This window comes from Oncorhynchus clarkii, chromosome 19 (assembly GCF_045791955.1).
Source record: "Oncorhynchus clarkii lewisi isolate Uvic-CL-2024 chromosome 19, UVic_Ocla_1.0, whole genome shotgun sequence".
In the NCBI taxonomy this organism is placed as follows: Eukaryota; Metazoa; Chordata; class Actinopteri; order Salmoniformes; family Salmonidae; genus Oncorhynchus; species Oncorhynchus clarkii.
In genome coordinates this window covers 6,523,366-6,548,337 of record NC_092165.1, presented here as the reverse complement: position 1 = coordinate 6,548,337, position 24,972 = coordinate 6,523,366, and the positions used below count along the sequence as shown (strand labels likewise).

Below are 24,972 nucleotides of genomic sequence, written 5' to 3'. Positions count from 1 at the left end.
ATCAAACCAGGGTCTGTAGTGACACCTCTAGCACTGAGATGCAGTGCCTTAGACCGCTGCGTCACTTGGGAGCCACATATTTAACCCATTGTGATTGATATTTTGACCATTCAAACTTATCAATTAAACTATACTTTGGACTTTGTTGTTTCACAGTTTAGTTGTATTCTTTATTACAATCAGACAGGTTAACACGCACATTACAGTAGGTCTTCACTTTGGTCACTGTCCTCCTTTGCCCTGCCTTGAACAGTCAGTGGCAATGTCCATGATGTAGTGTCAATTGTCCTGGATGCATCCCAACAGTCTAAAGATGCTTTCTCTCCTCGTCTCCTCTCCTTCACCTACATCGGACAAGTGAAAGCAAGATGGCGAAGGGAAGGCATCCTACAGAGGCACCTCTTTGTGCCCCAATGCACCCTATTCCCTAATATAGGGCACTACTTTTAACCAGGGCCCATCAAAAGTAATGCCTTATGTAGGGGATAGGGCACTATTTGGGACACAGACCCTGTTTTCCACCAATTTTATCAGATCAATGTTATCAAAGGAAAGGAGACAAGGAGAGGAAGCGACTTTAGACTATTGAGACGCACCACTACTGTTGTTGGTTGTCGTCACATCCCCACCAGCCTGTTGCACGTGACCTTTGACCCTGAGTTTGTCACTTCCTGTTCGGTCCTAGCCCTCCTCTGACTGGCTAGAGAGCGGCAGTGGAGGTGGACGTGGAGGGGGTGGATGAAGGTGAGGAGGGTGAGGAGGGTCAGACCCACGTTCACCTGGAGGAGAGGAGAGGTGGGAAGAAGAACACAAAGATTGAGCCCCCTTGTGCAGAGCCTGTGGTCTATCTGTTCCCAAAACATCCTCTCCAGTACTCCAGCCATTCTACTTACTTAATGTATTACAGTTCTAGCACATCTGATTCCATCAATCTAGTCATCACCAAGCCACTCACTAGTTGAAACAGTTAGTTCTGGAATACACCAAATACGTAGAACAACAGCGGGTAGTCGATGAGAGGCTTGGTAAACACTCAAAGGTATATAACCCTAGTTCATTACACAGGTATGAGGCCCCTACTGTTTTCTGTAGGTAAAATAAGTTGACTGACTGACTCACATAGATAGGGTCTCCATGCAGGAACTCTCTGATGAGGTGTAGAACAGGGAACTGGAGCAGCAGAACCACAGCCGACAGAGATGTTATCAGACCAGACAACTTACCAAAATGGCAGCCGGGAAACCTGGTGGGGAGACGAGAGGAAAAGAAGAAGACAGACGGATTAAACAACTGGATGACTAGTGGAGTTTTCTTTTGTTGAATTGAATTTATTTTGGGTAACAGACATATACAACAAACTGTACAATGTGGACCTAGAGGATATCACTTGAAAGTATTCATTCAAATGATTATTTCCAAAGTGGTCCTCGATGGTAAAAGCAATAGTAGTAATGGTGGTTGAGGTAGGGTTAAATTGTGGTGGTGGGGCTGAGGGTGCTTTAGGATAGGAGACATAACACACACACACACAGTGTGAACGTACGCGATGGTGAGGAAGGCTTGGTGTCCACCATAGATGAAGGCACTGTTGAGGACTTGTAGGATGAAGGTGAGGTACTGGAGAGGAAGGAGAGGAGAGGAGAAGCAGACATAGAAGAGGAGGCACTGGAGGGAGGTGAGGAAGAGGGAGAGAGAAGAGGAGCGCAGGTCGGCTTCTTGCTTCGTCTCTCCTTTCGGGAGAGAGAGAGGGGAGAGAGAAGGGAGAGTGTGTCAGAGAGAGGTGGAAGAGAGAGTGAGAAAGAATGAAGGAGGTGAGGTAGGGAGGGAGGTGAGAGGGAGAGAGAGGAGGGCAGGTCGGCTTCTTGCTTTGTCTCCTTTGGGGAGAGAAAGAAGGTGAGAGAGAAGGGAGAGTGTGTCAGAGGGAGGCGGGAGGGGGGTGCGAGAGAGGTGAGGGAGGGAGGGGAAAGACATAGAAAGAGGTAGGTGAGGATGAAACGTTGATTGAGATACTTATGACTTTCATTTTAACTGCTTGTTGCTTGGGTCTACTGTGTTTAAATAAATGGAGTCCATCTTTAACTACAGCTGTAAGCTTTTCCAGGACTTATTCACCATCTAAATCTACAAAGCATTACATGGGCTTGCTCCTACCTATCTTTCCGATTTGGTCCTGCCGTACATACCTACACCTACGCTATGGTCACAAGACGCAGGCCTCCTAATTGTCCCTAGAATTTCTAAGCAAACAGCTGTAGGCAGGGCTTTCTCCTATAGAGCTCCATTTTTATGGAATGGTCTGCCTACCCATGTGAGAGATGCAGACTCGGTCTCAAACTTTAAGTCTTTACTGAAGACTCATCTCTTCAGTGGGTCATATGGTTGAGTGTAGTCTGGCCCAGGAGTGTGAAGGTGAACGGAAAGGATCTGGAGCAACGAACCGCCCTTGCTCTCTCTCCCTGGCCGGTTCCCCTCTTTCCACTGGGATTCTCTGCCTCTAACCCTATTACAGGGGCTGAGTCACTGGCTTACTGGTGCTCTTCCATGCCGTCCATAGGAGGGGTGCGTCACTTGAGTGGGTTGAGTCACTGACGTGATCTTCCTGTCTGGGTTGGCGCCCCCCCCTTGGGTTGTGCCTTGGCGGAGATCTTTGTGGGCTATACTCGGCCTTGTCTCAGGATGGTAAGTTGGTGGTTGAAGATATCCCTCTAGTGGTGTGGGGGCTGTGCTTTGGCAAAGTGGGTGGGGTAAAATCCTGCCTGTTTGGCCCTGTCCGGGGGTATCATCAGATGGGGCCACAGAGTCTCCTGACCCCTCATGTCTCAGCCTCCAGTATTTATTCTGCAGTAGTTTATGTGTCGGGGGGCTAGGGTCAGTCTGTTATATCTGGAGTACTTCTCCTGTCTTATCCGGTGTCCTGTGTGAATTTATGTATGCTCTCTCTAATTCTCTCTTTCTTTCTCTCTCTCGGAGGAACTGAGCCCTAGGACCATGCCTCAGGACTACCTAGCATGATGACTCCTTACTGTCCCCAGTCCACCTGGCTGTGCTGCTGCTCCAGTTTCAACTGTTCTGCCTGCGGCTATGGAACCCTGACCTGTTCACCGGACGTGCTACCTGTCCCAGACCTGCTGTTTTCAACTATCTAGAGACAGCAGGAGCGATAGAGATACTCTTAATGATCGGCCATGAAAAGCCAACTGGCATTCACTCCCGAGGTGCTGACTTGCTGCACCCTCGACAACTAATGTGATTATTATTATTTGACCATGCTGGTCATTTAGGAACATTTGAACATCTTGGCCATGTTCTGTTATAATCTCCACCCGGCACAGCCAGAAGAGGACTGGCCACCCCTCATAGCCTGGTTCCTCTCTAGGTTTCATCCTTGGTTTTGGCCTTTCTAGGGAGTTTTTCCTAGCCACCATGCTTCTACACCTGCATTGCTTGCTGTTTGGGGTTTTAGGCTGGGTTTCTGTACAGCACTTTGAGATATCAGCTGATGTATTTGAAATCAATAAATGTATCAACCAATCAACAGTTATCACAAAGTGCTACTGCAGATCCACAGCCAGCAGTCAGGCCAGGCCACCTAATGACACCTAATTAAGCAATAAGGCCCGAGGGGGTTTGAGGTATATGGTCAATATACCACGGCTAAGCGCTGTTCTTAAACACGATGCAACGCAGAGTGCCTGTGTACAGCCCTTAGCCGTGGTATATTGGCCATATACCACAAACCTGAGGTGCCTTATTGCTGTTATAAACTGGTTACCAAGGTTATTAGAGCAGTAAAAATACATGTTTTGTCATACCCATTGAATACGGTCTGATATATCACGGCTGTCTGCCAATCATCATTCAGGGCTCGAACCAGCCAGTTTATAATATAATGAATATAATGTATGTAAACTTTGTTTAAACTTCATTGTCTGTATTCTGTCTCTAAATGTTGTCTATCACTAGCAGCACCATATCACCAGGTAACATTGTGACTATGTGTTGTCGATCACTAGCAGCACCATATCACCAGGTAACATTGTGACTATGTGTTGTCGATCACTAGCAGCACCATATCACCAGGTAACATTGTGACTATGTGTTGTCGATCACTAGCAGCACCATATCACCAGGTAACATTGTGACTATGTGTTGTCTATCAATAGCAGCACCATATCACCAGGTAACATTGTGACTATGTGTTGTCGATCACTAGCAGCACCATATCACCAGGCAACATTGTGACTGTGTGTAAATGTTGTCTATCAATAGCAGCACCATATCACCAGGCAACATTGTGACTGTGTGTAAATGTTGTCTATCAATAGCAGCACCATATCACCAGGCAACATTGTGACTGTGTGTAAATGTTGTCTATCAATAGCAGCACCATCTTATTCTAATGCCCACACCGTCACCTGCCCTTAATGTCTATGATGTCACCCACCTGGAGCCAGTGGCTTCCCCTTGTGTCTGTCCATGATGAGGCCATTCCAGGGACCACAGAGGACCCCACAGAGCTGGGTGAAGGCAAAGGCATTGGTGTACTGACTCACTGAAAGAAAGAGACAGAGAGAGAGAGAGAGAGAGAGAAGGTGGGGGTAGAGATAGAGAGAAAAGAACAGCATTGATAACCACTAAATTAGAGAAGTAGTCTACACAGAGGCAGAAAAATAGCTGTATTTGTGTTTTTCTGTTAGTTTTACCCAGGGTCTGGTCTCTGTTGGCCAGCCGGTTGAGCATGGGGTTCACCGTGGCGATGAACAGGAAGTGACAGAACTGCATGACAGCCACCCAGACCAGGTGCCACAGGAAGAACCAGGACAGGACACAACTCCTAAAACTGGTAACTGAGAGAGAGAGAGAAGGAGGGGGGTGAAGGACAGAGAGAGAGAGAGGGGGGTGAAGGACAGAGAGAGAGAGAAGGAGTGGGTGAAGGACAGAGAGAGAGAAGGAGTGGGGTGAAGGACAGAGAGAGAGAGAGAGAGGGGTGAAGGACAGAGAGAGAGAGAGAGAGAGAGGTGAAGGACATAGAGAGAGAGAGAGAGAGGGGTGAAGGACAGAGAGAGAGAGAGAGAGGGAGAGAGAGAGAGAGAAGGAGGGGGGTGAAGGACAGAGAGAGGGAGAGAGAAGGAGGGGGTGAAGGACAGAGAGAGGGAGAGAGAGAGAAGGGGGGGGTGAAGGACAGAGAGAGAGAAGGTGTGGGGTGAAGGACAGAGAGAGAGGGAGAGAGAGAGAGAAGGAGGGGGTGAAGGACAGAGAGAGAGAGAGAAGGAGGGGGTGAAGGACAGAGAGAGGGAGAGAGAGAGAAGGAGGGGGTGAAGGACAGAGAGAGAGAGAGAGAAGGAGGGGGGTGAAGGACAGAGAGAGAGAGAGAGAGAGAGAAGGAGGGGGGTGAAGGACAGAGAGAGAGGGAGACGGAGGAAGGGAGGAGGACAGAGAGAGAGAGAGACGGAGGACAGGAGGAGGACAGAGAGAGAGGGAGAAACGGAGGAAGGCAGGAGGACAGAGAGAGAGGGAGAGATGGAGGAAGGGAGGAGGACAGAGACTGGGTGTTGGTTGGGTCAATATTCTATGATGCTTGTGTGGCTGTATGAGGTGTCTGTGAGTGAATGACATTGCTCACTTTCTCAGTGCTTTTTAGTAACTTTTACAATATGTAGGACTATGTCATGCCAATAAAGCCCTTTATATTTATTTGAATTGACTGGGAAGACCAGGTTTCTTACCTCTCTCAGGCTGATCGGGTCTGGAAGGTCCTGCTTTGTCCTGCAACTGCAGCGGGGCACTCTCAGCCTTCTGTAACACAGCAGTCTTCTGATATTTGGCATTCACATCTCCTTTTCTCTCTCCTCCTCCTCCGTCCTTTTCTCCTCTCTCTCCCCCTCTCTCCCAACGCCGGCCCCCGCAGCTCACCCTGTCACAAAGAGCTGAGTCAGAGTCACCGCTTTAAAATCATGGCGGCGACAGTCCTGTTTGGCTTCCATAGTGGTCGGTCACCATGGTGACTGTTAGTCTGGTTGTGTGGTGTGGTGGTGCATCGTGGGAGTCATAGTTCTTCTGACCCGTAAGCGTATCTGTCGGGGAGTGGGTAGGGGATGTGGGTCTTGGGCATGAGGAAGAACGTCCGGAAGACGTGGATGACGCTGCAGACGGAGAGAACGAGGAAGGAGGAGTGGAAAGAGACCCCTCTTTCATACAAAAACTTCAGAGAGAGAGAGAGAGAAAGAGAGAGAGAGGGGGAGGGAGAGAAAGAAAGAAAGCGGGAGAGAGAGATAGAAAGAGGGAGAGAGAGAAAGAAAGAGGGAGAGGAAGAGGGAGAGAGAGAAAGAGGGAGAGAGAAAGAAAGAGGGAGGGAGAGGAAGAGGGAGAGAGAGAAAGAAAGAGGGAGAGAGAGAAAGAGGGAGAGAGAAAGAAAGAGGGAGGGAGAGGAAGAGGGAGAGAGAGAAAGAGGGAGAGAGAGAAAGAGGGAGAGAGAGAAAGAGGGAGAGAGAGGAAGAGGGAGAGAGAGAAAGAGGGAGAGAGAGAAAGAGGTAGAGAGAGAAAGAGGGAGAGAGAGAAAGAGGGAGAGGTTATATACAGCATGTATGAATCCTTACTTCACCTCTTTTGATTATCAGTGATTACTTAAATCATTAATGTTTTTGCCTGAGCTAAGTTTGCATCTGTCACAATGGAATTAAGCAGTCAGTCAAAGGTCAGATTAAGGAGAAGCAAATCATTAATGACCATTTGGATTCATGTTGCATCTAGAGGATGCTACATTTCAGTTGATGTAGTCCCTTCTGAAAACAGCAGGTGCTGAGTACCTGTTGTACCTGTTGAGTACCAGAAATCTGTCCCTAATTGAGGAATATTCAGGAAGTCAGAAGGTTTAAACAGTATGAACCCTCATTAAACCTGTCCCACATTGAGGAATAGTCATAAGGAAACCTGTCCCACACTGAGGAATAGTCATAAGGAAACCTGTCCCACATTGAAGAATAGTCATAAGGAAACCTGTCCCACATTGAGGAATAGTCATAAGGAAACCTGTCCCACATTGAGGAATAGTCATAAGGAAACCTGTCCCACATTGAGGAATAGTCATAAGGAAGATGCTGTGTTACCTTGATGATGAGGAAGACAGCGGCGGAGGAGTCGAAGGCCCCGGCGTAGACCGATATGACCGTGGAACGGTGGCTGTCGAACAGGTTCCCCACCTTAAGAAGACAGAGGTACAGAGATGACCACTAGTTTACCATCTGTTGACCAAATGCATGTCATGACATGGAGATGACAGACTAGCTTTGAAAGAGACCAACCTGAGCATTGGTGGTGTAGAACAACATTCCAGATGTGATCAGGCACGAGATGGCAGGAAACAGCAACGCTGACTGCTCTGTGTGTGTGAGAGAGAAGCGGGGGGTGGGGGGGGGGGGGGGGGGGGGGATGAGGACAAAACAATAATTCCTCAATAAAAAAATAAAACGTCAATTAAAGACCGAAGGTCAAGACACGCTAACCGACATTTCAATATGTTATAAAAATACCTGGACTGGAGACAGTTATCAACAAGGTCCCCGTGGTGTACAGACATCTAGAAAAGAAGACGCAGGCAGGGAGGGAGGGTGGTAGGGGCGAGGGAGGGTATGAGCATAGGTAGTTTTGTGATGGTTTGGTGTCATGATAACATTGATTTAGAGACAGTGCTTTCGGATAGTATTCAGACCCCTTGACTTTATCCACAAAGCCGTATTCTAAAAATATATTTAAAACAAATCCTCAGCAATCTACACACAATACCCCATAATAATGAAGTCAAAACAGGTTTTAGAAATAAAATAAATACCTTATTTGCATAAGTATTCAGACCCTTTGCTTCAAGACTCGAAATTGAGCCCAGGTGTATCCTGTTTCTATTGATCATACTTGAGATGTTTCTACAACTTGATTGGAATCCACCTGTGGTAAATTCAATTGACTGGACATGATTTAGAAAGGCACACACCTGTCTATAAGGTCCCACAGTTGACAGTGCTTGTCAGAGCAAAAACCAAGCCATGACGTCGAAGGAATTGTCTGTAGAGGTCCGAGACAGGATTATGTCAAGGCACAGATCTGTGGAAGGGTACAAAAAAAATCTGCAGCATTAAAGTCCCCAAGAACACATTGACCATCATTCTTAAATGGAAGAAGTTTGGAACCACCAAGACTCTTCCTAGAGTTGGCCGCCCGGCCAAACTGAGCAATCGGGGGAGAAGGGCCTTGGTCAGGGAGGTGACCAAGAACCCAATGGTCACTCTGACAGAGCTCTATAGGTTTTCTGTGGAGATGGGAGAACCTTCCAGAAGGACAACCATCTCTGCAGAACTCCACCAATTAGGCCTTTATGGTGGAGTGGCCAGACGGAAACCACTCCTCAGTAAAAGGCACATGACAGCCCGCTTGGAGTTTGCCAAAAGGCACCTAAAGACTCTCAGTTCATGAGAAACTAAATGTTGGCCTGAATGCCAAGCGTCACATCTGTACGAAACCTGGCACCATCCCTACAGTGAAGCATGGTGGTGGCAGCATCATGCTGTGGGGATGTTTTTCAGCGGCAGGGACTGGGAGAGTAGTCAGGATCGAGGGAAACATGAACGGAGCAAAGTACAGAGATCCTCGATGAAAACCTGCTCCAGAGCGCTCAGGACCTCAGACTGGGGTGAAGGTTCACCTTCCAACAGGACGATGACCCTAAGCACACAGCCAAGACAACGCAGGAGTGGCTTCGGGACAAGTCTCAATGTCATGAAGTGGCCCACACATGAATCTGATCGAAAATGTCTGAAGAGACCTGAAAAAAGCTGTGCCGCAATGCTCCCCATCCATCCTGACAGAGCTTGGGGATCTGCAGAGAAGAATGGGAGAAACTCCCCAAATACAGGTGTGCCAAGCTTGTAGCGACATACCAAAGAAGACTCAATGCTGTAATCACTGCCAAAGGTGCTTCAACAAAGTACTGAGAAAAGGTCTGAATAACTATGTAAATGTGATATCAGTTTTTTATTTTGAATAGATTAGCAAACATTTCCAAAAAACAGTTTTTGCTTTGTCATTATGGGGTATTGTGTGCAGATTGATGAGGGGGAAAAACAATGTAATACATTTTTGGAGTAAGTCTGTAACGTAACAAAATGTGGAAAATACCATCACCATTGTCATCATGTAAACAGCCCATCTATCTACCTCATCCCCATACTGCATTTATTTATCTTGCTCCTTTGCACCTTTGCTCCTTTGCACCCCAGTATCTCTACTTGCACATTCATCTTCTGCACATCTACCATTCCAGTGTTTAATTGCTATATTGTAATTACCTCACCACCATGGCCTATTTATTGCCTTACCTCCCTTATCGTACCTCATTTGCACACACTGTATATAGACTTTTTGTTTTGTTTTGTTCTACTGTATTATTGACTATGTTTTGTTTATTCCATGTGTAACTGTGTTGTTGTATGTGTCGAATTGCTTTGCTTTATCTTGGCCAGGTCGCAGTTGCAAATGAGAACTTGTTCTCAACTAGCCTACCTGGTTAAATAAAGGTGTTCTCAACTAGCCTACCTGGTTAAATAAAGGTGAAATTAAAAATTAAACAATTAAATAAAATCATTGTCAGCGGAAAAAATCGATAAACACACCTGTCTGTAACTGAAATCACAGCCTGTAATGGGAAATTATTGGAGAAATGATTTTCTTGTAATGAATTTTCTGTTGATATGGATTGATATGTAATAAACATGATTGTATGTGCAGCAAGACGCAGACAGATGCTTTCCTTTGGGGAGGGAAACAGGAGTTAACCATGTTTAATTAACCCTGTTAGTTTATAATTATCGGTTGGAACTAAGTACTGACCCACTGGACAAAAAGTGGTTGAATCCATGTTGTTTCCACATCATTTCAAGCCAAATTATCGACGTAATGGACGTTGAATCAACGTGGAAAACGAATTGGATTTGACAAGTCTTCAACGTCAGATTATGTCATATATTGTCACCCCAAACGTTTTACTGAAATCCAACGACGTGGTGATTGTTTTGTTTTGTTATTGATTTAGCGTTGAATTCACGTCAGTTGACAACTCAACCAAATGTAAATGAAAACTAGACGTTGAACTGACGTCTGTGCCCAGAGGGGACGTCCCAACCTTTGACCTGTTTAACTGCCGGTATAAATGTCTGCTGGTGTTGAATGTGGTTCAGGTTTGGAACCAGACACACTGTGTCTCTGTGACACTGTGATTCTGTAGCAGCTGATGATGAGAATTCCTACAAGTCTCTCAGGCTGGTGTTTCCAGAATCTTCTGTGACAATGTGATTAACATTAGAAATGTTCTCTGCTTCTGTTCTGGAGGTTCTCCCTGAACTCTTGGAATAAACCAGATAGATTTTTGATAGATTTTTATCAACAACTGCTCTCCTTTTGGTTCACCTGGAAATTCATTTCACACCCTGTCCCAGTGCACTACTTTAGACCGGAGCTCATACTGTAGGTCTCTGGTCAACAGTAGGACACTAATAGGGAATAGGGTGCTATTTCAGACAAAGCCATTGTTGTAAAAACGACACTCACCAGTTAGTTGACCCCCAAAAATAAATGATGGGCAGCATTACATTTTTTTTTTACAATAATAAAACATTCTCACGTGGCCAGGAGCCTGGTCGCCATGGTGCCGAAGTGGTCGAACAGGAAGCCCAGAGGGAAACGCAGGAAGTTCATGGAGAAGGAGGCGACGGTGAAGACCAGAGAGAACTGTTCATCTTGGCCACTACAGTCTGAGAGAGAGAGAGAGAGAGAGAGAGAGAGAGAGAGAGATGGTGGGATGTCAGAGAGAGAGAACTGTTCATCCTGTCTCCTGTCTACTACATTTTGAGACAGAAAGAGAAAGATGGAGGGCTGGGATTGGAGAGAGGGCGAGAAGGAAAGATGGATGGAGAGACCAGAGAGAACTGTTCATCCTGTCTACTGGTGTCTCAGAGAGAGAGGAGGGATGGGGGAGAGAGAGAACTGTTCATCCTGTCTACTGGTGTCTCAATTCAACACCTGTGATTACTGTATGCCTTGCTGTATGTCTCTCTCAAATGTCAATATGCCTTGTATACTGTTGTGCAGGTTAGTTATCATTGTTTTAGTTTACAATGGAGCCCCTAGTTCCACTCTTTATACCCCTGATACCTCCTTTGTCCCACCCCCCACACATGCGGTGACCTCACCCATTACAACCAGCATGTCCAGAGATACAACCTCTCTCATCATCACCCAGTGCCTGGGCTTACCTCCGCTGTACCCGCACCCCACCATACCCCTGTTTGCGCATTATGCCCTGAATATATTCTACCATGCCCAGAAACCTGCTCCTCTTATTCTCTGTCCCCAACGCCCTAGGCGACCAGTTTTGATAGCCTTCAGCCGCACCCTCATACTACTCTTCTCTGTTCCGCGGGTGATGTGGAGGTAAACCCAGGCCCTGCATGTCCCCAGGCACCCTCATTTGTTGACTTCTGTGATCGAAAAAGCCTTGGTTTCATGCATGTCAACATCAGAAGCCTCCTCCCTAAGTGTGTCTTACTCACTGCTCTAGCACACTCTGCTAACCCTGATGTCCTTGCCGTGTCTGAATCCTGGCTCAGGAAGGCCACCAAAAATTCTGAGATTTCCATACCCAACTATAACATCTTCCGTCAAGATAGAACTGCCAAAGGGGGAGGAGTTGCAGTCTACTGCAGAGATAGCCTGCAAAGTAATGTCATACTCTCCAGGTCCATACCCAAACAGTTCGAACTACTAATTTTGAAAATTACTCTCTCCAGAAATAAGTCTCTCACTGTTGCCGCCTGCTACCGACCCCCCTCAGCTCCCAGCTGTGCCCTGGACACCATTTGTGAATTGATCGCCCCCCATCTAGCTTCAGAGTTTGTTCTGTTAGGTGACCTAAACTGGGATATGCTTAACACCCCGGCAGTCCTACAATCTAAGCTAGATGCCCTCAATCTCACTCAAATCATCAAGGAACCCACCAGGTACAACCCTAACTCTGTAAACAAGGGCACCCTCATTGACGTCATCCTGACCAACTGGCCCTCCAAATACACCTCCGCTGTCTACAACCAGGATCTCAGCGATCACTGCCTCATTGCCTGTATCCGCTACGGAGCCGCAGTCAAACGACCACCCCTCATCACTGTCAAACGCTCCCTAAAACACTTCTGCGAGCAGGCCTTTCTAATCGACCTGGCCCGGGTATCCTGGAAGGACATTGACCTCATCCCGTCAGTTGAGGATGCCTGGTCTTTCTTTAAAAGTAACTTCCTCACCATTTTAGATAAGCATGCTCCGTTCAAAAAATGCAGAACTAAGAACAGATATAGCCCCTGGTTCACTCCAGACCTGACTGCCCTCGACCAGCACAAAAACATCCTGTGGCGGACTGCGCTAACATCGAATAGTCCCCGCGATATGCAACTGTTCAGGGAAGTCAGGAACCAATACACACAGTCAGTCAGGAAAGCTAAAGCCAACTTCTTCAGGCAGAAGTTTGCATCCTGTAGCTCCAACTCCAAAAAGTTCTGGGACACTGTGAAGTCCATGGAGAACAAGAGCACCTCCTCCCAGCTGCCCACTGCACTGAGACTAGGTAACATGGTCACCACCGATAAATCCATGATTATCGAAAACTTCAACAAGCATTTCTCAACGGCTGGCCATGCCTTCCGCCTGGCTACTCCAACCTCGGACAACAGCTCCCCCCCCCCCGCAGCTACTCGCCCAAGCCTCTCCAGGTTCTCCTTTACCCAAATCCAGATAGCAGATGTCCTGAAAGAGCTGCAAAACCTGGAACCGTACAAATCAGCTGGGCTGGACAATCTGGACCCTCTATTCCTGAAACTATCCGCCGCCATTGTCGCAACCCCTATTACCAGCCTGTTCAACCTCTCTTTCATATCGTCTGAGATCCCCAAGGATTGGAAAGCTGCCGCAGTCATCCCCCTCTTCAAAGGGGGCGACACCCTGGACCCAAACTGTTACAGACCTATATCCATCCTGCCCTGCCTATCTAAGGTCTTCGAAAGCCAAGTCAACAAACAGGTCACTGACCATCTTGAATCCCACCGTACCTTCTCCGCTGTGCAATCTGGTTTCCGAGCCGGTCACGGGTGTACCTCAGCCACGCTCAAGGTACTAAACGATATCATAACCGCCATCGATAAAAGACAGTACTGTGCAGCCGTCTTCATAGACCTTGCCAAGGCTTTCGACTCTGTCAATCACCGTATTCTTATCGGCAGACTCAGTAGCCTCGGTTTTTCGGATGACTGCCTTGCCTGGTTCACCAATTACTTTGCAGACAGAGTTCAGTGTGTCAAATCGGAGGGCATGCTGTCCGGTCCTCTGGCAGTCTCTATGGGGGTGCCACAGGGTTCAATTCTCGGGCCGACTCTTTTCTCTGTATATATCAATGATGTTTCTCATGCTGCGGGCGATTCCCTGATCCACCTCTACGCAGACGACACCATTCTATATACTTCCGGCCCGTCCTTGGACACTGTGCTATCTAACCTCCAAACGAGCTTCAATGCCATACAGCACTCCTTCCGTGGCCTCCAACTGCTCTTAAACGCTAGTAAAACCAAATGCATGCTTTTCAACCGTTCGCTGCCTGCACCCGCACGCCTGACCAGCATCACCACCCTGGATGGTTCCGACCTTGAATATGTGGACATCGATAAGTACCTAGGTGTCTGGCTAGACTCTAAACTCTCCTTCCAGACCCATATCAAACATCTCCAATCGAAAATCAAATCAAGAGTCGGCTTTCTATTCCGCAACAAAGCCTCCTTCACTCACGCCGCCAAACTTACCCTAGTAAAACTGACTATCCTACCGATCCTCGACTTCGGCGACGTCATCTACAAAATTGCTTCCAACACTCTACTCAGCAAACTGGATGCAGTTTATCACAGTGCCATCCGTTTTGTCACTAAAGCACCTTATACCACCCACCACTGCGACTTGTATGCTCTAGTCGGCTGGCCCTCGCTACATATTCGTCGCCAGACCCACTGGCTCCAGGTCATCTACAAGTCCATGCTAGGTAAAGCTCCGCCTTATCTCAGTTCACTGGTTACGATGGCAACACCCATCCGTAGCACGCGCTCCAGCAGGTGTATCTCACTGATCATCCCTAAAGCCAACACCTCATTTGGCCGCCTTTCGTTCCAGTTCTCTGCTGCCTGTGACTGGAACGAATTGCAAAAATCGCTGAAGTTGGAGACTTTTATCTCCCTCACCAACTTCAAACATCTGCTATCTGAGCAGCTAACCGATCGCTGCAGCTGTACATAGTCTATTGGTAAATAGCCCACCCATTTTCACCTACCTCATCCCCATACTGTTTTTATTTATTTATTTTTATTTTTCTGCTCTTTTGCACACCAATATCTCTCTCTCTACCTGTACATAACCATCTGATCATTTATCACTCCAGTGTTAATCTGCATAATTGTAATTATTTGCCTACCTTCTCATGCCTTTTGCACACAATGTATATATAGACTCCCCTTTTTTCTACTGTGTTTATGACTTGTTAATTGTTTACTCCATGTGTAACTCTGTGTTGTCTGTTCACACTGCTATGCCTTATCTTGGCCAGGTCGCAGTTGCAAATGAGAACTTGTTCTCAACTAGCCTACCTGGTTAAATAAAGGTGAAATAAAATAAAAAATAAAAAAAAAGAGAGAGAGGAGGGATGGGGGAGAGAGCTTTTTGTGAGCTTCAGACTCTTTTGTGTGTGTGAGATGAGGTTGTGTGTGTGAGAAAGAGGTTGTGTGTGTGAGAGAGAGAAAGTGTGTATGTACGAGCTCATGACTCACCTGACTGTATGATGTTATCACCGGGCCGCTCCCCTGACAATGTGATAATGTCACCGGGGTCGGTGGCGTTGGCAGTGATGTCACAGAGGTCACTGAAGTAGCCGTCGTTCTTAAGGATGAACACCAGCGACGCCCAGCCGTACGCTATCCCCGAGAAACACAGGTTTTCAACGAATCCCGAGGCCACCGTCAAACTGTGGCGCAGCTTGGCCCCGCCCCCACATCCCAGCATGCTTGCTGCTGCCACTGCCGCTTACTTCCTGCTTCACTTTCGGGTTCCTCCTATGGGACTTTGTGTTGCTGGTCAGAGGGGTGGTGGTGAAGCTCGGTAGTAGTAGTGGTGGTGGGTCCCTCAATTTCTGACCACAGCATTGGTGCCCCCTTTCAGCCCCAGGGGTATTTTTGGAAAGTAAGAGGAGATGAGGCGGGACTAGTTCCAAAATATGAAGCACTAAAATAAATGAGGGCAGTGAACCCCCCTGCAGCTAGTTTCCCTCACACTTCACCGTGTTGATCTGCATTGACTAGAATTAGTAGAACATGAACACAAACTAGACCTTAGACCTTGAATAGAACTACTGACAGCCTGACTGCCTGTTAGAGAACACAGGTGAGTCCGTCATGTTTACTACAACCGTGTCCCAAACGGCATACTATTCCCTATATAGTGCACCACCTTTGACCAGCCCTGGCCCTGGTAGTGCACTTCAGTAAATAGGGAATAGGGTTCCATCAGGAACTCGGCAGGATTAAAAAGCCAGTATTAACCTTAACCTTTCTTTCACTACATCTGGCACTATAGCACTAGGTTCTCACACACAGTACACACAGTACACACACACAGAGGGCACTGCTCCTGAAACTCTGTTACATAGTATTGCTATCTAACAGCAAATACACCGTTAACCCAGATACACTGGGCACAAAAGCAAACATACTCACAAGATGCATACTATGCACACACACACACACACACACACACACACACACACACACACACACACACACACACACACACACACACACACACACACACACACACACTCTACCTGTAGAAGGGCCAACAGTGGAAGCCTCTGTCGTCTTCTCTCTCAGAACACAGTGTTCATCGTAGTTCTCTGGTCTCTACAGTACCACATAGTTCTCTCTGTCTGCTCACTGGTTCAACTCATCTGACTTACTCACTGGTTCTAACTGGTTCACTGGTTCTAACTGGTTCACTGGTTCTAACTGGTTCACTGGTTCTAACTGGTTCACTGGTTCTAACTGGTTCACTGGTTCTAACTGGTTCACTGGTTCAACTCATCTGACTTACTCACTGGTTCTAACTGGTTCACTGGTTCTAACTGGTTCACTGGTTCTAACTGGTTCACTGGTTCTAACTGGTTCACTGGTTCTAACTGGTTCACTGGTTCTAACTGGTTCACTGGTTCTAACTGTCTCACTGGTTCAACTCATCTGACTTACTCACTGGTTCTAACTGGTTCACTGGTTCTAACTGGTTCACTGGTTCTAACTGGTTCACTGGTTCTAACTGGTTCACTGGTTCTAACTGGTTCACTGGTTCTAACTGGTTCACTGGTTCTAACTGTCTCACTGGTTCAAACTGGTTCAAACTGGTTCTCACTGGTTCTAACTGGTTCACTGGTTCAACTCATCTGACTTACTCACTGGTTCTAACTGGTTCACTGGTTCTAACTGTCTCACTGGTTCTAACTGTCTCACTGGTTCTAACTGTCTCACTGGTTCTAACTGTCTCACTGGTTCAAACTGGTTCAAACTGGTTCTCACTGGTTCTAACTGGTTCACTGGTTCAAACTGGTTCAAACTGGTTCACTGGTTTAAATTGCTTGCCTCCCTAAAAGGCTGTCCCCCCACCGATTGAAGCCAGGTTCCCAAAGTCCATGTTGTCGGCTGGAGAGAATGCCTCAGTGTGTTCCATGTTGTCGGCTGGAGAGAATGCCTCAGTGTGTTCCATGTCGGCTGGAGAGAATGCCTCAGTGTGTTCCATGTCGGCTGGAGAGAATGCCTCAGGGTGTTCCATGTCGGCTGGAGAGAATGCCTCAGTGTGTTCCATGTCGGCTGGAGAGAATGCCTCAGTGTGTTCCATGTCGGCTGGAGAGAATGCCTCAGGGTGTTCCATGTTGTCGGCTGGAGAGAATGCCTCAGTGTGTTCCATGTTGTCGGCTGGAGAGAATGCCTCAGTGTGTTCCATGTCGGCTGGAGAGAATGCCTCAGTGTGTTCCATGTTGTCGGCTGGAGAGAATGCCTCAGGGTGTTCCATGTCGGCTGGAGAGAATGCCTCAGTGTGTTCCATGTCGGCTGGAGAGAATGCCTCAGTGTGTTCCATGTTGTCGGCTGGAGAGAATGCCTCAGGGTGTTCCATGTCGGCTGGAGAGAATGCCTCAGTGTGTTCCATGTCGGCTGGAGAGAATGCCTCAGGGTGTTCCATGTTGTCGGCTGGAGAGAATGCCTCAGTGTGTTCCATGTTGGCTGGAGAGAATGCCTCAGTGTGTTCCATGTTGGCTGGAGAGAATGCCTCAGTGTGTTCCATGTTGGCTGGTGTCCCAGTTGGCAGTTTTATGCGGAGTCACTGACTGAGGTTGTGTCCTGGTTGCAGCTATGTGCAGGCTGACACAGGAAAGGCCTGACGCTTTATCAGACACATTATTGGCAGTGGCTGGAGGGAGGGGGGCGGGGCTTCAGTGTTTCAATCATCCTCTACTTAAGCTCTCATTAGTTCATTGGAGTGCCTTGGCTCCTCCCAGTGGTGTGTCTGTCTGTGGCTGTACCGTCCTTATCCCCAAAGATTCTGCTCTCAGACACACATGCAGTTCCTCTGTCTGCCTTCACAACAGTCCAACCAGACCAGAGGAGTGCTGTGAGCTGTGACAAGGTCAGAGGTCGTCTCATCTACTAGCCGCTGTCAGAACTAACAGCTAACAGGTTACAAAGGTTTACGTTAGTTCTGTTTGTTTACCTCAAGGTCTGGTCCATAGCATCTGTTTGTTTACACCTAGCTCTGGTCCATAGCATCTGTTTGTTTACACCTAGCTCTGGTCCATAGCATCTGTTTGTTTACCTCTAGCTCTGGTCCATAGCATCTGTTTGTTTACACCTAGCTCTGGTCCATAGCATCTGTTTGTTTACCTCTAGCTCTGGTCCATAGCATATGTTTGTTTACCTCTGGCTCTGGTCCATAGCATCTGTTTGTTTACCTCTGGCTCTGGTCCATAGCATCTGTTTGTTTACCTCTGGCTCTGGTCCATAGCATCTGTTTGTTTACACCTAGCTCTGGTCCATAGCATCTGTTTGTTTACCTCTGGCTCTGGTCCATAGCATCTGTTTGTTTACCTCTGGCTCTGGTCCATAGCATCTGTTTGTTTACACCTAGCTCTGGTCCGTATCATCTGTTTGTTTACCTCTAGCTCTGGTCCATAGCCTCTGTTTGTTTACACCTAGCTCTGGTCCATAGCATCTGTTTGTTTACCTCTGGCTCTGGTCCATAGCATCTGTTTGTTTACCTCTGGCTCTGGTCCATAGCATCTGTTTGTTTACACCTAGCTCTGGTCCGTATCATCTGTTTGTTTACCTCTAGCTCTGGTCCATAGCCTCTGTTTGTTTACACCTAGCTCTGGTCCATAGCATCTGTTTGTTTACCTCTGGCTCTGGTCCATAGCATCTGTTTGTTTACCTCTGGCTCTGGTCCATAGCATCTGTTTGTTTACACCTAGCTCTGGTCCATAGCATCTGTTTGTTTACACCTAGCTCTGGTCCATAGCCTCTGTTTGTTTACACCTAGCTCTGGTCCATAGCATCTGTTTGTTTACACCTAGCTCTGGTCCATAGCATCTGTTTGTTTACACCTAGCTCTGGTCCATAGCATCTGTTTATTTACCTCTGGCTCTGGTCCATAGCATCTGTTTGTTTACCTCTAGCTCTGGTCCATAGCATCTGTTTGTTTACCTCTGGCTCTGGTCCGTATCATCTGTTTGTTTACCTCTGGCTCTGGTCCATAGCATCTGTTTGTTTACCTCTGGCTCTGGTCCATAGCATCTGTTTGTTTACACCTAGCTCTGGTCCATAGCATCTGTTTGTTTACCTTTGGCTCTGGTCCATAGCATCTGTTTGTTTACCTCTAGCTCTGGTCCATAGCATCTGTTTGTTTACCTCTAGCTCTGGTCCATAGCATCTGTTTGTTTACCTCTAGCTCTGTGGGTTGAGGTATGTCCTCAAAAATGCCATCGTATTAACACATGAATCATTTACCACCACATAATCTTCATCTCAATAATTCTCCCACCTGCAAATCAAAATGTGTTTACACAAACACGCATGCACTCACACACCCCTGATGAAAAATATTGCAGTCAGAGTGTAGTATAACTGCAGTGTTCTGCCAACACTGCGTCCAAAATAAGTCTTTTTTTAATGCAATAATTTTGCAGTGTAACTGCAGTTATCTATAATTACTGCCTCCAAAATACCAGTCGACTGTCGTTACTGCACTTATACTGCAGTTTCAAAACGGCCATCTTTTTTTGTCCGGGACATAAATGCATATTGCAACAATAACAGCTGTTGATAAGAGATGTCATGATCAATGGCATATACATTTGAAGTTTTGAAAAACATTTGGTTTGAAGTAGGCTACTGTAGGCCTCGTTGAAATCCTGCAGACAGGTCTTTGGAAACATCAGTAAAGCTAAATTAGCATCATGAAGCAGCCTAATAAATATTCCCCTCCATATCGTCTCATTTGGTTTACGTTCAAATTCACATCACTAGGTTGCATACATGAATAACCTACCTCGTTCTGATCTCTGTCAAATCGAACGGAGTAGGCCTAGACCAGGGTTTGTGAGACAATGCTGTTTTTGTTCTTTAGGTAGGCCTAGTTTACAATATACAGTTGAAGTGGGAAGTTTACATACACTTAGATTTGAGTCATTATAACTTGTTTTTCAACCTCTCCACAAATGTCTTGTTAACAAACTATAGTTTTGGCAAGTCAGTTAGGACATCCACTTTGTGCATGACACAAGTCATTTTTCCAACTATTGTTTACTGTAACGAATCTCTTCTTCGTCTGAGGAAGAGTAGTCAAGATCGGACCAATATGCAGCGTGGTAAGTGTCCATGTTCATTTATTAGAACTGAACACACAAAACAAAATAACAACGTGAATGACAGAAACGAACCCGTTCTGTCAGGTGATACACACAAAACACAAAACAACTACCCACAAATCATAGTGGGAACACAGACTACCTACCTACCCCACCCCACACACACACACATACGGCTTTGTCTGAATGTATCTATGCAGTGCCAATAGGACACCATCTACTGCCATTACTGTGTTACAGTACAGTGACACTTGCACAATCACAACAAAGGTCTTGGACTCTAACTCTGTTCCTCTCAGATGGAACCCTGTACAGCTGCTTCCTCTTAAGGCAGTGTTGACGCAGGATGCGGCAGAGTGTCGACATACTGACACGGTTGATATTATGGAATGTTGTGTGATCTGCCATGATTTGCTCTCGTAGTTGATGTAGGCGGATGGTGTTGTTTGCCAACACTAGACTGACAATGGCCAGTTCCTGTTGATGGTGAACAGACGTTGCCTTCCACCCTCAGGAGGTCGTCTGGCAGTTCTCTAGAAAATGCAACAATATGATGTCATTGGTTAGGTTATTTTTTACATACTGTACTGTCATACTGTACACAGTAACATCACAACTGTATTACATGTACTTCACAGCACTATACCTGAGGAGCATAGACCTAACATAGTGTAGGACTACATTCTATTGTTCTGGGATGCAGAATGATGTACAACGACTACATAGGTACAGTCTAGTGTAGAACGTTGAAGACATACTTGTTCTCCAGTCTAAATGTCAGTATTATGGATGCTACCGTGTAGCGACTCCGGTTGGGCTGGACTCTCCGCCTCCCTCATCGTCAGGCCACGATTTATGACATGGTCCACCAAAGTGGCCCTAATGTTGTCTGAAATATGTCTCCGTCTATTGCCTGGTCCCCTTCTTTATTCTTGTCTTCGTCGTCATCCTCTTTCTCTTCCTCTACCTCTTCCTCTCACTCTTACTGCCTCCATGTTTGCAAAGTTCTCAAAAAAGAGGTGAGCTAACCTGAGGTCTATTTGTAGTGCTGAGGCTCAGACTAATTGGTGTTCAATTACTGTAGAAGTGTGTGTGTGTGTGTGTGTGTGTGTGTGTGTGTGTGTGTGTGTGTGTGTGTGTGTGGGTGCTGCCAATTTCAGGTATGTTTCGCATTTTAGAATAGAAGTGTTTTCCCAATGATTGCAAGAGATTTCATTCTTGAACGAAGTGTCTAATGTAACAAACAGTGTGTAGTGTTTTGCAAGTGTGTTGCAGAATTCCAAACAAAGTGCAAAGCAGAAAATGTGTTTTGTTTTGGTGCCTTTGTTTAATGGGGTGTTAAGGTTTTCATGCTTTTGTCTGAGCATTCACTTTCAGTGTGTCAGCAATCGGCAAAAACTGTAAACAGAATATCCAGTGTTTGTTAAGAGAGAGGGTGGGGGGGGGGGGGAGGAGGGAGATGTTTGGAGAGAGGGAGATAGATGGGGGAGGGATGATCATTGCAATCTTGATTTCTAAGAAAAGGGTTTTCATTGATACACTCAAACACAAACCACACACGTACACACATTCAGCCAATCAAGAATTAGCTGATTAGAAATCCCAGGTGTGTTCGAGAATTGACGACCTGCGGATAACGGAATCATCAACACAACTGATCGATTGTTCAATCATCTGTTTATCCTCCGACTTTGTGCGGCTTGTGGATGGAGAGAATGCATGCTCTGGTAGATTGGAGGTGAAGTCCAATCATTCCTGGGCCTCAGTGTGTGAAGCTGACTTTGACTGGCAAGATGCAGAGGTAGTTTGTCAGGAGCTTCTCTGTCCAGATTTCAGAGCAGTTCATGTACCCCTCTCTCTCTCTCTCTCTGACTCTCTATCTCTCTCACACACATTATTTCTCTCTTTGTCTTACTCTCTCTCTCTCTCTCTCTCTGACTCTCTATCTCTCTCACACACATTATTTCTCTCTGTCTTACTCTCTCTCTGACTCTCTATCTCTCTCACACACATTATTTCTCTCTTTGTCTTACTCTCTCTCTCTGACTCTCTCTCTCTCACACACATTATTTCTCTCTTTGTTTTACTCTCTCTCTCTCTCTGACTCTCTATCTCTCTCACACACATTATTTCTCTCTTTGTCTTACTCTCTCTCTATCTCTCTCACACACGTTATTTCTCTCTTTGTCTTACTCTCTCTCTCTCTCTCTGACTCTCTATCTCTCTCACACACATTATTTCTCTCTTTGTCTTACTCTCTCTCTCTCTCTCTCTCTGACTCTCTATCTCTCTCACACACATTATTTCTCTCTTTGTCTTACTCTCTCTCTCTCTCTCTCTCTCTCTGACTCTCTATCTCTCTCACACACATTATTTCTCTCTTTGTCTTACTCTCTCTCTCTCTCTGACTCTCTATCTCTCTCACACACATTATTTCTCTCTTTGTATTACTCTCTCTCTCTCTCTCTCTCTCTGACTCTCTATCTCTCTCACACACATTATTTATCTCTTTGTCTTACTCTCTCTCTCTGACTCTCTCTCTCTCACACACATTATTTCTCTCTTTGTTTTACTCTCTCTCTCTCTCTGACTCTCTATCTCTCTCACACACATTATTTCTCTCTTTGTCTTACTCTCTCTCTATCTCTCTCACACACGTTATTTCTCTCTTTGTCTTACTCTCTCTCTCTCTCTCTGACTCTCTATCTCTCTCACACACATTATTTCTCTCTTTGTCTTACTCTCTCTCTCTCTCTCTCTCTCTCTCTGACTCTCTATCTCTCTCACACACATTATTTCTCTCTTTGTCTTACTCTCTCTCTCTCTCTCTCTCTGACTCTCTATCTCTCACACACATTATTTCTCTCTTTGTCTTACTCTCTCTCTCTCTCTCTCTCTCTCTGACTCTCTATCTCTCTCACACACATTATTTCTCTCTTTGTCTTACTCTCTCTCTCTCTCTGACTCTCTATCTCTCTCACACACATTATTTCTCTCTTTGTATTACTCTCTCTCTCTCTCTCTCTCTCTGACTCTCTATCTCTCTCACACACATTATTTATCTCTTTGTCTTACTCTCTCTCTTTCTCTCTCTGACTCTCTATCTCTCTCACACACATTATTTCTCTCTTTGTCTTACTCTCTCTCTCTCCCTCTGACTCTATCTCTCTCACACACATTATTTCTCTCTTTGTCTTACTCTCTCTCTCTCTGACTCTCTATCTCTCTCACACACATTATTTCTCTCTTTGTCTTACTCTCTCTCTCTCTCTCTCTCTCTGACTCTCTATCTCTCTCACACACATTATTTCTCTCTTTGTCTTACTCTCTCTCTCTCTCTGACTCTCTATCTCTCACACACATTATTTCTCCCTGTCTTACTCTCTCTCTCTCTCTCTCTCTGACTCTATCTCTCTCACACACATTATTTCTCTCTTTGTCTTACTCTCTCTCTCTCTCTGACTCTCTATCTCTCTCACACACATTATTTCTCTCTTTGTCTTTCTCTCTCTCTCTCTGTCTAGCTACACTACTCAGTCTGTTGCAGGGAGGGAGTAGGTGTGCAGGGAAAGTGGATTTACATAATTTAGGCGGGGCCACAATAGCGGGCCCTGACTGGGACATCAACGAAGCAACTGTGGTGTGCAGACAGCTGGACTGTGGTTCTGCAGTTTCAGCAACACGAGGCAGTTACTTTGGTAGAGGATCTGGATTAGTCACACAGATGTATTTTTCACGCAGAGGATCTGGATTAGTCACACAGATGTATTTTTCACACAGAGGATCTGGATTAGTCACACAGATGTATTTTTCACGCAGAGGATCTGGATTAGTCACACAGATGTATTTTTCACGCAGAGGATCTGGATCAGTCACACAGATGTATTTTTCACGCAGAGGATCTGGATTAGTCACACAGATGTATTTTTCACGCAGGGGATCTGGATTAGTCACACAGATGTATTTTTCACGCAGAGGATCTGGATCAGTCACACAGATGTATTTTTCACGCAGAGGATCTGGATTAGTCACACAGATGTATTTTTCACGCAGAGGATCTGGATTAGTCACACAGATGTATTTTTCACGCAGAGGATCTGGATCAGTCACACAGATGTATTTTTCACGCAGAGGATCTGGATTAGTCACACAGATGTATTTTTCACGCAGAGGATCAGAGTCTGATCTGCGTCGATGCCCATACTCATACGCCGGCTTCGGAAGCTTTTCTCACGGCGAAGGCGATGCCGGCGTGGTCTGCTCAGGTAAGACTTGCTGGTTAGATGGTGTGGAGTTGTTTGTCTTTTCACTGAGTCACTCTTGTTGTACATGATGTAATAGCTTTCTGAAGTGAGGAGGAGAAGTTTCCATTGATAGGACATTTACAGACTCTTTTCAGGTTTCAGGTTCTAGCAGTGTATTGATACTCGGGGAAACATATTTGGTTTGTGTGTTTGACTATTTCCGTGATAGTTTGGCTCCATTTAACACTATCAGAGGAACTGCTCTATTGCATTAAATGATGACTAATTAATCAAATAGAAATCCTCAATTATAATGAACTGCTATTGTATTTCAAAGTCCATACGTTGCTGTAGGCCGTTCATCTTTGAAATAGAATAACAATAAACCTCATATACAAGGAAGGTACCTATTTGTGTTGCTCTGTGAGGGAGGTTGTTATTAATCACTTCCACTTACTTTCCCATCGATGATGTCATCACATCTAAATGAGGAAGGTCATTAGATGTTCCATCCTCTTCTCCAGATCTCCTGGTCCAGCCTGATATCTCCCTGAATGCCTTAACAAAAGGGGTGTCCAGGGGCTACCCGGGGCCCGAGCTGTTATGGGGCCACAGCTTCACCATCTCCTGCTCCACTCAGCCACAGTACCCAGGAAGCTCCTTCCTCCTCACGTTCACCGGCTCCAACAGAACCCAGACCCAGCC

At 46.1% G+C, this 24,972-nt stretch overlaps 1 protein-coding gene across 3 annotated transcripts; it reads right to left on the bottom strand.

Annotated features, from left to right (window-relative positions):
• Positions 1 to 141: 141 nt before the first annotated feature.
• LOC139374644 (equilibrative nucleobase transporter 1-like) lies at positions 142 to 16,101 on the bottom strand. 3 transcript variants are annotated; one of them, XM_071115689.1, is made up of 14 exons: positions 15,944 to 16,101; positions 14,895 to 15,275; positions 10,670 to 10,799; positions 7,530 to 7,576; positions 7,302 to 7,378; positions 7,107 to 7,199; positions 6,063 to 6,202; positions 5,727 to 5,914; positions 4,704 to 4,847; positions 4,445 to 4,552; positions 1,544 to 1,730; positions 1,120 to 1,243; positions 597 to 779; positions 142 to 344 (listed from the first exon to the last, which is right to left on the bottom strand). In XM_071115689.1, exons 2-13 carry the CDS (start codon positions 15,124 to 15,126, stop codon positions 618 to 620), a joined length of 1,632 nt encoding a protein of 543 aa, XP_070971790.1. In that variant the 5' UTR covers positions 15,127 to 15,275; positions 15,944 to 16,101; the 3' UTR covers positions 142 to 344; positions 597 to 617. The 3 variants fall into 3 exon arrangements, with proteins under 3 accessions (XP_070971790.1, XP_070971791.1, XP_070971789.1); XM_071115690.1 differs by having other exon boundaries at positions 142 to 779; positions 14,895 to 15,038; positions 15,152 to 15,275; XM_071115688.1 differs by having other exon boundaries at positions 142 to 779.
• Between the last annotated feature and the right edge of the window lie 8,871 nt (positions 16,102 to 24,972).